This window comes from Ictalurus furcatus, chromosome 8, assembly GCF_023375685.1.
Source record: "Ictalurus furcatus strain D&B chromosome 8, Billie_1.0, whole genome shotgun sequence".
Classification (NCBI taxonomy): domain Eukaryota; kingdom Metazoa; phylum Chordata; class Actinopteri; order Siluriformes; family Ictaluridae; genus Ictalurus; species Ictalurus furcatus.
This window is the reverse complement of record NC_071262.1, coordinates 7,804,059-7,819,300: the sequence shown is the minus strand read 5'-3', so window position 1 is coordinate 7,819,300 and position 15,242 is coordinate 7,804,059. Positions and strand designations below refer to the sequence as shown.

Genomic DNA, 15,242 nt, shown 5'->3' with positions numbered 1-15,242 from the left:
CACCTTTTTTTTTTAGTACAAACTTTGTTATAGATTTTTTATTTTATGATTTCTACATTATTGAGTGTTTACAAAAACATTTTAGATTCCTAAACATTAATTTTCTAGCACAAAAGTAAATGTTACAGGAAAATGTTTGTATGTCATTAAAGCAAGCAGCATATTATGTAAGAGACACTTTTTAGATTAAAAATACAATGAAGGCTGCTGGATTTTTCTGCAAAAATATGAAGCAAGTGTGAAAGTCAAAGTCTCCAGAGAACTGTGGCTGGTTCTGCAAGATGCTCAATAAAACTTACAGCTCATGTCCTTATAAAACTGCACCAATTCTACCTGAGACTACTTTTTTTTTATCTTTATTGTTTTTGTCACACCAAATGTTGATTTTGTTTAATTTACTACTCTTTACTGCTCTTTAAGATATATTTTTAAAATGTAGAAACATATCATTTCATTATTTTGAAAGCAACTTTGCTCTACAGCATTTTTTGTTTGCATGTACCTAAAACTTTTGCACAGTACTGTATATATAATAAATATATGTATAAGTTCATAAGTATCCTTTAATCACATTTAGCAAAATAGGAAAAAAAACCCCACTAAACAAGCAAGCAACCAAAGAATCAAACAAATGAATGAATGAATGAACAAATAGATAAATAAATAAATAAACAAATAATTAAGGTCCTAATGTCTTTTCTTCCAGGTTTCCTGGTGGGGGTCTCAGTAGCACCAGGCTGAGAAGGTCAACTTAGACTTCTCTATCCCCAGCCACAGAGTCCAGCTCGTCCTGGGGGATCCCCAGACATTCCCAAGCCAACTGTGAGATATAACTCTCTAGCAGGTCCTAGGTCTGTGTAATGGTCTCTGTCCAGGGGGACATGCCTGATACAGCTCTAGCAGGAGTTGACCAGAGTGCATTCTTGTAAGCTGCCTGATCCACCTCAATTTGCTGTTCTTGAATTTGGAAGAACAGCACCTCTACTCTGAGACTCTCCCAGATTTCCAGGCTCCTTAACCTATCATGGAGATTAAGGCCCTGTTTACACTAGTGCATTTTCGTTTTAAAACGGCGTTTTAAAATGAGAGTGATCCTCGTCCACACTGGCGTTTCTGCTGTGTTTCAGAAACGATCTCCATCTACACTACACGACCAAAAACGCATGTCATGTGACCATTCATGCACACTTGGCATGCGCATACAAGTGTAAACAGGAAGTTGGTTGCTAGTTATTGGCAGGCACAACAATGAGCATGATGGCAAGGAAAAGCAAGGACGTCTTTTTTAAACATTGGATTTATTACTTTCTAGTCATTCTATTTTCCTTGTCATGTTTTTTCTTTATAAATATGGATAATCGAGGCTAGCATGTACGCTAGTGTGTACTTAATCAAACTCAATACAAATTCAAATAATTCACTTTATTTGTAATATAAGGGACGTTTCTTTTTAATGTAGGCTGTTTTTTGCTGCTCTTAATGTGGGCTGCTCAAATGGCTTATGGGTCAAGAAACCTTGTCACCATGCATCTTACTTGTTTCCCCTGTTTCACTGACTACATTTACATGGACAGCAGTAATCTAATTATCGAGCTTATTCTGAATAAGACAATATTGTGATTAAGGTGTTTATATGAGTCGCTTTTAGAATACTCCTTTCATGTTCTTGTTTTACATGTTATACAACATAGGTCGATTAACAGCACACGTCATTACGTCACCACGCCACGCCGGGAAGGAAACTCCTGGAATGATCCAGAAGACCCAATCAGGGGGCGAATGTGTGCAGCCACGCCTTCATTTTCAAAAGTCTTCACTTTGGCCTGTTTACACTGAAACGAGAGCCTGGAGTTTTGAAACTAAAACAGGGTCTTCGGCATTTCCAAAAGTCTCAAAAAGTCTAAAAAATGCCGGAGTAGTGTAGATGACAGGTGTACCCATAGCAAAAGTTATGCATTTTAAAACGAAAACGCACTAGTGTAAACAGGGCCTAAGCCCAGCAACCCTGCAGAGGAACTTTATTTTTGCTGTATATACACACAGCCTTATTCTTTCAGTCACTCTCAACCATAGGTGACATTGATTGACCAAACAGAGAGCTTTGCCCAAAAACTGAGTTTCACCTAAAGACCAATACAACAACTATAACACTGCTGCAGCTGACCTGATCCGTTTGTCAATCTCATGATCTCTTTCCTATCACACTTGAATAAAATTCCAAGGTATTTAAACTCCTCCTCCAGGGGCAAGGTGTCTCCACTGAGAACCATTGTAGGTGCTCGTTTTCATCCCAGCTTCACACTCAGCAGGAAAATATTCATGTGAATGGCAAAGGTGCATTGGATAGTGCCAAGAGAACAATATCTTCTGCAAATGACAAGGATATTATTTTAGACCCCCATACTTGACATCTCTCCAACCTTGGCTGTGTATTGATAACCCAGAAACAGGAATGAAGACAAGACACACCCTTGGTGGAGTCTGACCACCACCTTAAACTTTTTCAACTTAACACCAAGAATGCAACACAACTATCCCTGAATTGATACAGGGACTGGATCACAAGTAGTGACCCCAATACACCATACCCCTGCAAAACATCCAGGTACATGATCATAGGCTTTCTAGAAAAAACATGTAGACAGTATTAGCCTACACCCATGACCCCCTCACAAAGCTGTGCAGTAGTAAAAAGATCCACTGTTCCATAGCCTGGGCATTATTCCTTCAAAACTATTGAATGGGATCTTTACAGAACCCTGGCATAGACCTCCCTTTTCTGGGACGCTGAAGAATGTGATTCCCCTAATTGAAATATAGTGGACCACTATCCCAGTTTGCCAGCCCAAAAGCACTGTCAGATCTCCATGCATCACTGAAGAGGTGCGTTAACTACATAACCCCAACTTCATTCACTTCTGTAGCTATGAAAATTTATAGCTGTCATAATAATTTTAGCCCAGAAATGGACTCAAAAGCACCAGAGATTTCTGGTCCTGCCTCCTGAAATGGTCCCCACAATTACCTTATTTGTCTTTAATCAAAGTCTACCAGATTCTCCCAAAGGCTCTGCTGGGTTTACCAGGTAAAACTGGCCAGCACCTAATTGGTGATTCTTTAACAGATATGCCCCCTCTTTCAAACATATGAAACAATCTCTGATGATGCAATCACAAAATAAATAATTGACTTTTGGACTTTTTGGTGCTCTGGTACCAAGTACATTTATGAGCAACTTTGTGTCTGACAAATTGTTGTTATTGACAATCCATGGCTTGCACAGAAGTCAGTTCACTGCACAAGTTCAGATATGGGAAGCCATTCCTACCAATCAGCCCCTCCAAGTACATTCATAATTTATAACTATAGCACAATGGAGTCAGTAGGAGGTACCCTCTTGAGCACCTGCTCCAACATCTCCAAGAAGGCTGAATACTGCAAACTGTTATTTGGTGCATATGCATAAACAACAGTTAGAGTTTTCCTTTCTGAGCTTCAAAATCTTATTGAGGGCAACAGTCTTGTTCACTGGTAAAAAGTGCAAGGGCTTCAGCCTGGGACAGGTGAGTATCCCCACACCTGCCTGAGGTCTGTGTCCTGTGGGAATTGTAGAGCAGAAGAGAGACCACCCCACTGAAGAAGTTTGTTTCTGAGCCTCTATTGTGTGTGGCTGTACCCTAGACTATATCTAGTCCTTACCTTTCAATCTCACATAACTCAGGCTCTCCCCGCAACAGTGAAGTAATATGCAATATTCCAAAAGTCAGACCTATCCCTTGCAAGACTTGACCCCCACCCCCACATCTCTATTTTGGGTTGAGCGTGACCAGGTTATGTGGGTGGCCCAGTCACCAGGCATTCACTTGTGGACACCACCTCCAGGACTTTCTCCAGGGGTACTTGGTCCCAGTAACCCAAATCCAAGCAGGGTGTTTTTGTACCTATCAAGGGGCCCTATTCCCTTGTATCTGTTCATCAAAGGTGGCCTCACCAGGAGCTTTAAGCTCCTTGTGACATAGCCCTGAGGTTCACCAAATTACACAAGCCCCTTCACCAGGACATGGTCTCAATCCACAAAGTGAATTTCAAATTAATGCCAAATGCAAATACATGAAAGTACACATGCAGTACAAAATGAATATGACATAAGTAAAACAGGGATTAAGCTTTTTAATGCCTCTAAACCAGTTTGCTTCCTAACATATTTACTGTTACATGATATTTGTTTCTAACTTATTTTGGTTCATCTTTGATTAATAGATGCCATTTAAGCTAAACAGTTTTCAACCATAATACTTCTGTGTAACAGTAGTGACTGATTAAGTTCTGGCAAAATGTTCAGTTCTTCTGTTAACTATACCACATTATAATAAAATGCTAAAAGGCAAAAGAAGAAAATGGAAACAGTCAAAAGAGGAAAATTCACATGAAGCCACTGATGATGGAGCTTAATTTTGTAAGAAACCATGGCAACAAAAAAAAAAACCTTCCATTTGTAGAGAAGCAATTTTCCCTCTGTCTGCACCAATAACATCGTTCATGTGAATGTTCTTACACACAAATTGTTGGAGATTTTGAAAAAGACACCTGAGACACGAAATAGGCAGAACATCAGGATTAAATTATGCATTTCCATCAAGAAGCCAAAATCAGGAATTTGTTTTGGAGTATAGCCAATTTGTGTTTGTTTTAAAGAAGTGTGCTTCAGCTCCAGGGACACAGTGAATTAAAATAAGTGTAAAGTTACAAACAGTTAAAAACAAGGTAGGATGATTAGCATTAACAAATGGATCCTATTTAAGATACATTAAGCTTCCTTCAGTAGGGCTACACTAGATGGGGTTAATTTACCAATTGCACAAATGTATTAGCTCACATAAGGGAACATAGAGTTAGGCCACAAATTCAAAACCAGTAGGCTGTCTTAAACTTCTTTCATTTAGAAACGGACAGCATATGAATGACAACCATTATATTATTGATTTATTTATTTGTTTAGAAAGTCTAATCTAAAGATTTCAGAGGAGGCTAGGCTTGCAACTATATCATTACAGAGATGGTAATTAGGAGCATGTTGCTCTGTTTATCATTCACTGTTTATTTCGGACTTCCCATTAAAGGGTTACCTTATTCGTTGATAACTTTACTAGATCTGGAAATTATTGTTTCCTGATGACTTGTGTATGCTCTGGTTTTAGTCTCAAGAGGCATGGGGCTTGCAAATTGTACAATGTCTAATTTGTGTCTAATTTTTTATGTAATTACTCATTCACAACTAAAACCATTCACTTCTAAAACCTTGGCATGTATACGAGTCATCAATCATCACAAATAATGTTAGTATTGATCCTTCACTAATAGGTGACTGTTTGCCTATAGTAAAGTGGCAAACTGTCCTTATTATTCATTCATATTATTTTTCATTAATTTTGAAGCAAAATACATTATTTATTGCAGATAGTGACTTCATTTACACTTGCATAGTTACTGAGTTTCTAAAGTTTTACTGTATTTTGCATGAGTTTGATTGATTTTTTTGAATAATACTCATTCCTTTCATCCTGAAAATTTTCACATCCTGACAATCTTTTCTGCATGATGGTGCCTCAACCATTCGAAAGTATAGATGTTTGTTGTAGTGTTTTCTCCTGTTGTTATTTTATCCAGCATAATTCCAAAGCATTCTGTCAGATAGTTAGTTGTGTGCGTGAGTTTGCTTGCTTCGGGTTTTCCTCTGGGTACTCAGGTTTCCTCTCCAAGTCCAAATACATTCATTGTAGACTGATTGGCATTTCCAGAATTGTCCGTTGTGTTTGAGTGTGTGTGTGTGTGTGTGTGTGTGTGTGTGTGTGATTGTGCACTGCAATGGGTTGCCCCCCTATCCAGGGTGTCCCCCACCTTGTGCCCTGTGTTCCCTGGGATAGGCTCCAGGCTCCCCCACGAGCCTATCTGGATAAGTGGTATGGAAAATGGATGCATGGATGGATGGATTACGGTTTGTTGCTACATTACATGAACATAAAATCATTATGGATATGGATAGCCAGCTAAATAACAAACAGCTGTTAAATGACCATTTTAAAAACAGTGCAAATAAGATGCTAGTGTTCATTTTACTTTGGACAGAAACAGAAATAACTCAAACCTGTTTCAGTCGCACTTACGTGAAATCAGTATTAGAAATTACAAATACAAAACTCGAGTTAAAAGCTACTCTGAAAGACATCCCCACCTAAATCTTAACTACAACTAAAACTTTGAATCTCTGTGTGTACACACACACACACACACACACACACGAAGGCACACACACACATACACACACAAACACACAGGAAAACAAAAACTGTTTATTATGATGCATCACACAAAATCTTTTGTTCAGTCAGTTTTATCCAGATTTGTTGGTTGTTCAAGTTCTGAGCAAGGAGGAAATGTAGAACTGTAGCTTTTGTAAGATACAGCAGAGATACAGCAGTGTGTAATACAGTGTTTCCTGTGACTAATAGTGTTGATGCTCTTTCATAACACCTCCTGCATCTCCCCTTATGCTCATTCTATTACTCTACTTGGGCCACAGGACAGAAGCAGTGTGGACAAAAATATTTTCTTTATGTGTTGTTAATTCTCTCAGTAAAATTATGAGTGAGAAGAACAAGAAAATAAACTTTAAGATGCACACTGATCCAACATTTACATTTGGGAGTTAGTTTTAAGGTGTAGGCACACACAATCAAACTAACCGCTGATTCACTTTGTATTCTAATTGATCAACAATGATGTATAAATATACAACCCCAATTCCAAAAAAGTTGGGATGCTGTATAAAATTTTAATTAAAAAAAAATGCAATGATTTGCAAATCTCATAAACCCATATGTTATTCACAATATAACATAGAAAACATATCAAATGTTTAAATTGAGGAAATGTACCATTTTAAGAAAAAAATTAAGTAATTTTGAATTTGATGGCAGCAGCACGTCATCAAAAGGCTGGAAAGGTAAGTGTTACTTACCTTTATATAAAAAAGAGTATCTTAAAGAGTATAAGAGTCTCTTAGAAGTAAAGATGGGGTGGAATCTGGATGGAAGCATATGTTGCTCTAAAATCTGTATATACCTTTCAGCATTGATGATGGCGATCCAGATGTGCAAGCTGCCCATTCCATAGGCACTAATGCACCCCATACCATCAGAGATGTAGGCTTTTGAACTGAGAGCTGATAAAAAGACAGATGGTCCCTCTCCTCTTTAGTCCTCTTTAGGTTAGAGGACCATGGTTTACAAAAGAATTTCAAATTTTGATTCGTCTGACCACAGAACAGTTTTCCACTTTGCTTTAGTCCATTTTAAATGAGCTTTGGCCCAGAGAAGACAGCGGTGTTTCCGAATCATGTTCACATATGGCTTCTTCTTTGCATGATATAGCTTTAACCAGCATTTGTGGATGACACGGCGAACTGTGTTCTCAGACAATGAGTTCTGGAAGTGTTTCTGAGCCCATGCAGTGATTTCCTCTAGAGAATCATGCCTGTTTTTAATGCAGTGCCGCCTGAGGGCCCGAAGATCACGGGTGTGCAATATTGATTTTCATCCTTGTCCCTTCCGCACATAGATTTCTCCAGATTCTCAGAATCCTTTGATGATATTATGTACTGTACAGTAGATGATGAGATATTCATAGTCATTGCAATTATGTTGAGGAACATTATTTTGAAATTGTTCTACACAATTGTAGATGCAGTTTTTTGCAGACTGGTGAACCTCTACCCATCTTTACTTCTGAAAGACTCAGAAGTATGCTTTTTATATCCAATCATGTTACTGACCTGTTGCCAATTAACCCCCAGCTGTTTCTTTTTAGTAACACTTACTTTTCCAGCCTTTTGTTGCCCCGTCCCAACTTTTCCTAAATGTGTTGCGACCATCAAATTCAAAATTACCATTTTTTTTCTAAAAATGGCACATTTCCTCAGTTTAAACATTTGATATGTTTTCTATGTTCTATTGTGAATAACATATGGGTTTATAACTTCTGCACATCATTGAATTCTGTTTTTATTTATATTTAACACAGCATCCCAACTTTTTTGGAACTGGGGTTGTAGATTTTGTATTTATAATTGACATAAAAAATCATTTAAAAAAAACTAAACAAAATTAATCTCTTTATATTTTTGTAATGCTTGTGTTTATGGCATACATATTTACAGCTGTTTCTTAAATAGCATCATAAATCTATTTGAAAACGGGAATAAGTTGAGCATGTTTATAGACAGTCAATGAATATTATGTTTATTTTGGAATGTACTGTAAAATTATACTTGCATGTACAGTAAATATACAGCAGGGGCAGCATGCCCGGTGGAGATTCTGTGCATGTTCTCCCTGCGTTCTTGTTCATCGATGCCTCACACCTAGTGTTTCTGGGATAGGTTCCAGATCCACCCTGACCAGAATAAAGTACTTACTAAAGATGAATGAACTACTACTGCTATAAGAATTTAGGTAGGACACTACAACAGAGGGATTCCCTCTCAGAGATGTTTCCAACTAGAACCCCTTTAGGAAGTTTATAGGAAAGTTAGTTACAGTATATTTAATAAATAGTGCAGGATTTAATTGAATATTTCATGTGCTGTATCATGGTAAATCACTATCAGTGAAAATGTGCTTAGACCAGTTTCTTTATGAAGAGCAACCAAACATTCAAAAGTGACTGCTACTTTCACATAGACTAGAGTAAAATGAAATCCCTTAACACTATTCACGAACTGTCTCAAAAACTTAAAAGTAGTGTTTAGAAAACTTTTGAGGCTTGAGGTCTGTTCCTTTCTTTAGTACATCAGATTACTCAGTGCTTCTCATATAACTCATTCCAATCTTATTGCAGTGAGAGCACCACCTTCTACAATAAAAATGTTTTTGTCTTATGAGGGAGAACTTTAAAATAGAAAAGTGAGCATGAAATACACGTCCATAATGTGACTAAAACAGGAGTACTCCACATGTCTTAATTCGATTAGTGTTTACTTCGAGTATGACCTTAATCAGATTAAGGTAATTAAAAAGTGCTGTTTACAAGGTAGGTTCTTAATCACAGTATTGTCTTAATTGGGTTAATAGTGGATTATTGTTGTCTATGTAAACGCACTGACTGGCTCGCTTCCATGGAGACAGCAATACACGATGATGTCATGACATCATAAAATTCTAAATTCTAAATTCTAAATTCTTGATGATGTCTACCGGTCAGTGTTAAGGCTGCATCTGTCTTTCGCTCTACAAAACAAAGAACAAACCACCTTCGCATCAACACAGACTTCAGTGTGAAACTTCTCCAGAGCGTCCTGGGTTTACTTGTTCTCTAGAAAAGCTGAAAGACTCGCGCAGCCCAGCCAGGAGACGCCAAATTGTCAAAGAAATTAGACAAAACTCGCAGACTCGTTCTCTGAAGAAAATGTCCTGTTGGTTAAGGAAAGAGACTCTGATGCTGGCCGAAGACTACATCGACTTCTGCATCGGGAACCAGCAGATGCCTCCCAGCAAGTCGGCCGAGGCCATGCGCCGTGTGGCGAAGGATCTGGAGCTCCAGTACAAGACCAAGTTCCTGTCTATGTCGCGCATGTTCCTGTCGACGTGCGGCTTGAAATCGGACCTGAGCACCTGTCTGCGCAGCGTCATGACCTTGCTGGTGGAGGACGGAAAGCTGAACTGGGGAAGAATCGTCTCGCTGTTTGCGTTCACGGGCGTCGTCGCCGCCGAGATGTCCTCCAGAGGAGACGGAGTGGAGAGCTGCAGGAAGCTCGCCGAGACCATCGCTGATTACCTGGTTAAAGAGAAGAGTGACTGGCTGCTGGAGAATGGAGGCTGGGACGGTTTCTGCAGGTTCTTCAGCAGCACCGATCACGTCAGTCACGATTTGTCCATGAAGACGGTGCTGTTCGCAGCCGCGGGAGTCTGCTTGGCTGGACTGACCTTCCTCCTAATGCGCTGAGCCACATGTCCCAGTGTCCTTCTCATTCTCGCCGCCATTTTCTGTTTTTAGGTTCTGTAAGCCTTTTTATCATGTGATGTGGTATGATTTTTTTTCTCCCCAAATTTAAAACCAATTTCACTTGTAAATTTGTATTTATTTTACCATCTGAAGAACAAATTGTAACTATTTAGGCATTTTCCCTACCTTGACAAAATTGTATTTTTGAATTATTTTATTTATTTAACACTTTCTTAATAAAAGTCATTACCATAAAAAAAATAAAAAAGAAAAAAAAAAGAAAAGTGAGCATGAAAAATACTGTATGTTTCATGATGGCTGGCTCAAATCTGGCAGACCTGAGGTGATGATAAGTGTAGAGAATGTACTACCATGTCCGAGAGCTTTATTTCAGCACCCACAGTTGTTGCCTGGACAGGGCAGAATTGAGTTTTTTGAATGTGGTAATAATGTCATCCTTCCTCCACTTCTTCTGGGTCATTTATAGCTGTCAGTTTCCTGCTGCTATGATCTAGAACTTTAAGCAGGCCTAAGGCCAAAGTACCATTGCCCACAGAGTTCAAGGATGTATGCTTGGACACATGGAGTATAAATAACAGTGACTACACAACAACAAAGCCATAAAGTTTGCACAGCTGAAGAGTCATTCACAGCACAAGTCCAGTCTATAACTCAGTGGACAGTAGTCATCATACAGTACATGTGTGTTACCTAGACTACCCTTACAATAAATACAGAAAATTATGGCTCAGATTGTATATCAATAATGTAATTTGTATTAAAATATTGTTGTCATATCCAAATGTCCCACAAATTTAGCTCATGGTTGAGGAAAAGGATGAAGAGGAGAGCTAAAAGGGCACATATTCCTGCATTGCCAAGCAAAGAAATGATCGGCAGGGTTTCCTTGAACACGCAACAGTGAGAAGGAACTGGTTGAATTACCTCAGACACCTGGAAGGCACTGTAAAGCAGACCAGAAGGGGTCCAGTCCATTAAGTACTATAAGAACAAATAATAATGCACAAAAATGGATCATCTAGTGTAACTGGATCAGTGAAGAGAGGGTGTGATATGTCTACACTCATAATTAATGACACACCTAAAACACAATAATGTTTAGTATAACAGTCCACAATGTTGAGTAGGTGTGGATCAGACCAGACCCACATGTGTATGATTCTGTCATTATGAGCATCACTTGAAAATCTACATCCTGGTCAGGGTTATGGTGGATCTGGAGCCGATTCCAGGAACACTGGTCAGATGGCCAGAACACATCCTAGACAGGATTCATTTGCATACAGTGGCAATATAGATTTGCCAATCCACCAATTGGCCCACTTTGGGAGTATCTGGATATAGGGAGAACATGCAAAGCTCTGCACAGAGAGCTCAGAATTGAACCCCATTTTTTTTTTATATCTGACTTATGTACATGATTTTTGTTTAGATTTTGTCTAGGATATCTTATATTACAAAAAGACTTTCAGGGAATAAATAGCTTATTGCCAAGTCAGTCATGGGACTAAGGTACTTTCAGTAATAAATATGCATGCTTTTGTAGTACATCCTGGCAAACTGCCTTCAGCTCTTGAGTTGAAGTCAACTACTGATTAATTTACCGATTATTCCCTGCAAAAAAAATAAAAAATAAATAAAAAGTAATCGAACTATGTAGATAAATATAATTCTCTTAATTGCTCTGAGAGGTGCTAAATATATGTGAAAATTAAATGAAATTGCTGGCAAAATATTTTAATGCAAAACAGTTTGATGAAAATTACAATACAAATAACCCAGCTAATTTTACTGAACGCACACTGAATGTGAATGTGTTTGAGCTGAACTGGTGTAAAAATACTGAGATGAGAAAACAGTTTAAGAAATATTAGAACCACGTTTTATTTGTTAACTGTGTCAGCCAAGTTTTACTGTTGTGTACTACACTTCAAAAGTCTAGTTGCTATGGTACAAATAGAGTCCATGGCAAAGTATAAAAGTAACTGGTTTCTCTAGAGAAGCCAATTTATCAACATGCCAGAGACACAAAGGGCAGCACATCCTTTACTGGCTCAATTTCCTCCTTCTCCCTCTTTTTCTCTTTCTTTGGTTCTTTCTCCTTTTGTCTTTTTCACTTTCTTTCTTTCTTTCTTTTTTTTTTTGCCTCTAAACTGTTTTTCATCATCCCGATAACTAAAATCCATTAACCCAATTAAATTCTTCATATTGGATAAAATGCACCATAGGGGATCATTACATTACAAAGTGAATGTAGAATGATGATCATAATATATACTTAACCTTGACAAGCTGATTATTTTCCCCCCTATTGTTTAAAGATGGGGTTTCTGTGCACCTCAAGAAATCCAACTTTCTACTGCTCTCTCAGGCATTAACAGGCAGGAGGGGGAAATTTCAGGTGTTTTCCATCCATTTTTGCACTCACAGAGTGAACTGATTCCTAATGGGTCCCTGATCTCATGGTGAAAAATGACCTGAAGGCAAACTCCCCCTAACAGGTGGGGACCAAGACTGCCCTTACCAAAAAGAAATGATTTATGGTATGGATATTCTGGCTTCAACGCTAGCCATTATAGACTGGGGGTCATTAATGTGTCACTTTTTTTTTTTTTTTGCCATTTCCCTTTCAGCTGATAACAATATGCAGCTGGACAAAAAGTGCTACAAAAACCATTGCTATTGGCTTTTTTTTTGCGACAGTATATAAATTACATTTACTGCTTGGCAAACCATGGAAACGCTACATATAGCAGCATGAATTGTTATGTTATTCTTCCCAGACAGAGCAAAGAGAATTTATAATAAGGAAGGTGTCAGCACATGAAAGGCAAATTTCACAGAGATAAGAAACAAAGAAGACTTGGTTCAAAACGCTGCCACTCCAGCATAGCTTTTATGAAGGCTTTTTATTTCCTATTCATATAAGTGAGTTTCAACCACTCAGCTTCATTTCTCACCTTTTAAAACTCAGAGCTACTTCTAGAGAGGAAGAATCAAAATCATTAAAACTTTTTTTTTATGGGTAAGAGAGGGAAAAACAAAATCCCCAACAAATCCCCAAAGTGGAAATGGATTTTTGTATTTACAGAGGCTGGCACTGTAAAAGCATGTCTTTTTTTATGCTGTTACTCAGTCTTCATTCACCTTGGCTTGAAAGCATCATAGCAATAACATCCTGTAAAAATCTTCAGTGTCGTAGATATAACACATGGATGAGAAAGAAGTACATGTTTAGGGTAATAGCGAATTTAAAAACAGTGACTGTAAGGCACAGGAAAAGGATCATTTAAAGACGGTCAATATCCGCTAACTAACTACATACTACTAGCATACTATTCTTTTTAATTATCATTTTTACAGGTCATGTATAGGAATACAATGTCTCACTGAAAGACAGTTCTGTATCTGTTTCAGACTGTACACACTGATAGTAACACACAGAAAATCTGTTATTCTTTATAACACTGATCTACAACACAGATCTACAGTAAGCTCAGAGCACATAGGGAGTTAATAAAAATGTAAAATGTTTAGTGAGGAACAGGCAAAGTTTGCTACCCACAAAAACAGCCCTCTAACCTGTCAAGTTACAGCACTCCCTCAAGTTAACCCCACACTCTTTAGCCCTCAGAATTTGCTGCCAGCATCCAGCATCAAGCAGGCTGTTTCCAAACCACATGCAACTGATTGAAATTCTGATAAGTGCAACACCATGTGAACAGCTGCATAAAAAGGAGGACTGGCTTTGGCTACTTCTCTTTGAGCATTTAATTTGTTTTGACTTCCTTTAATCTTGCGCATACAATAAAATGAACTCTCGATCTGGATTAACAACATAGCTCGGCTCTTTTTGGGGTGTGAAAGAATAAAAGGAAAGGTGTCCTAAAACCTGAGAGGAAGCATAGATGGCCAGTTAGCACTGGTCCACTCCTATTCATGCTTGGATACAGAACGTTGGGATGAAAAGCAAAGCTTCAGAGGATATCTCCTGTACACATGGCCCAGATCCAATCCACTTTGTGACACACAGGCGGGGTAACTAGCATTAAGATCACTTGGATCACCTGTCACCTCTGTAGAGATCTGTACTTCTGATTACAGGCTGAATGTACAAAGAATTCAAAGCCATTCTATGTTTGTTGGCTTTGGGCACCTACTGTACAGTAAAGCTCAATATTATGAGGGTACATGTGGGCTTGACTTACTCTATTCAAACAGGGCCACTGAGCAAAAACAGCTTTCTTAACTTGCAAACACCAGGTTGACAGAAGAATTCATGCTTTATATCATCAATGTAGAAAGCGTGAACTCGAAATGAATGGGTACAGCAGGTACCAGTAAAATTCACTAGTGCAGGTGGGAACTGCTGTTACCTTTTTGAGCCCTTGCATTGTCCATGAATGAATGAGTGGCTGTGAGTTACTTTGGCCCCATTTAAACAATGGCGCCCTAAACTGTCATACCTCATAAGTTACCCTCAGTTACCACTCTCTAGCTCATGGGCCGGATAACCTGGATTAGACAGCTGCTGCGCAGTCATGCAGCACTGGGGCAAACGTTCATAGAGATAATTGGCTGAGACAGCTTGAAGAATGTCCTAGAAGTTCCTCCTGTGTAGTAAATTTGCTCCAATCGTATTAGTCATAATACAAACAGAACAAAAAATAGCATCATGATGACAAGCACACAAAATCACAACTCTGGAAAAGTTGGGATTACATGACTTTTAGACAAACAGACATGATGATGTATGTGCAATCATGAGAATAAAAAATATTGGGACTTTTGGACTTTTTTAATAAGAAAAACACTGCATTGTAGATTTTAGTCTGACATCAGCAGCAACCTCCAAGTCGTTTAAAACTATAAAATGAAACCTTTTCCATTAACTCACAACTCAGTCACATATTTCAATGCTAGTATTGCATATGGAGGGAAAGACTTGCAGAATGTACAGCTCAGTAGAAACACCAGTGGTGACATTTACCTCTCTGACCATATTTCTTAATATTCAACCTACTTGATTTCTTACCAACTGCAACAAACATCCGCCTGTTTATTTTTGCCGATGTATTTGAGTTCGGTAATTAAGATGTGTATAATAAACAGGAAGGTTATTACTCATGAAAGCAGGCAAATAACATTTTGTCAGATAAGAGACCTTTTTTTAGCCCGGGATGAAAAACCACCTGTGGAGTGATTAATATTGTTCATAAACA

General features: G+C 38.4%; 1 protein-coding gene across 1 annotated transcript; it reads left to right on the top strand.

Annotated features, from left to right (window-relative positions):
* Positions 1 to 9,224: 9,224 nt before the first annotated feature.
* LOC128611926 (anti-apoptotic protein NR13-like) lies at positions 9,225 to 10,366 on the top strand. The gene has a single exon (XM_053631799.1). The coding sequence runs from the start codon at positions 9,463 to 9,465 to the stop codon at positions 9,997 to 9,999; it is 537 nt and encodes a 178-aa protein (XP_053487774.1). The 5' UTR covers positions 9,225 to 9,462; the 3' UTR covers positions 10,000 to 10,366.
* Positions 10,367 to 15,242: the final 4,876 nt, after the last annotated feature.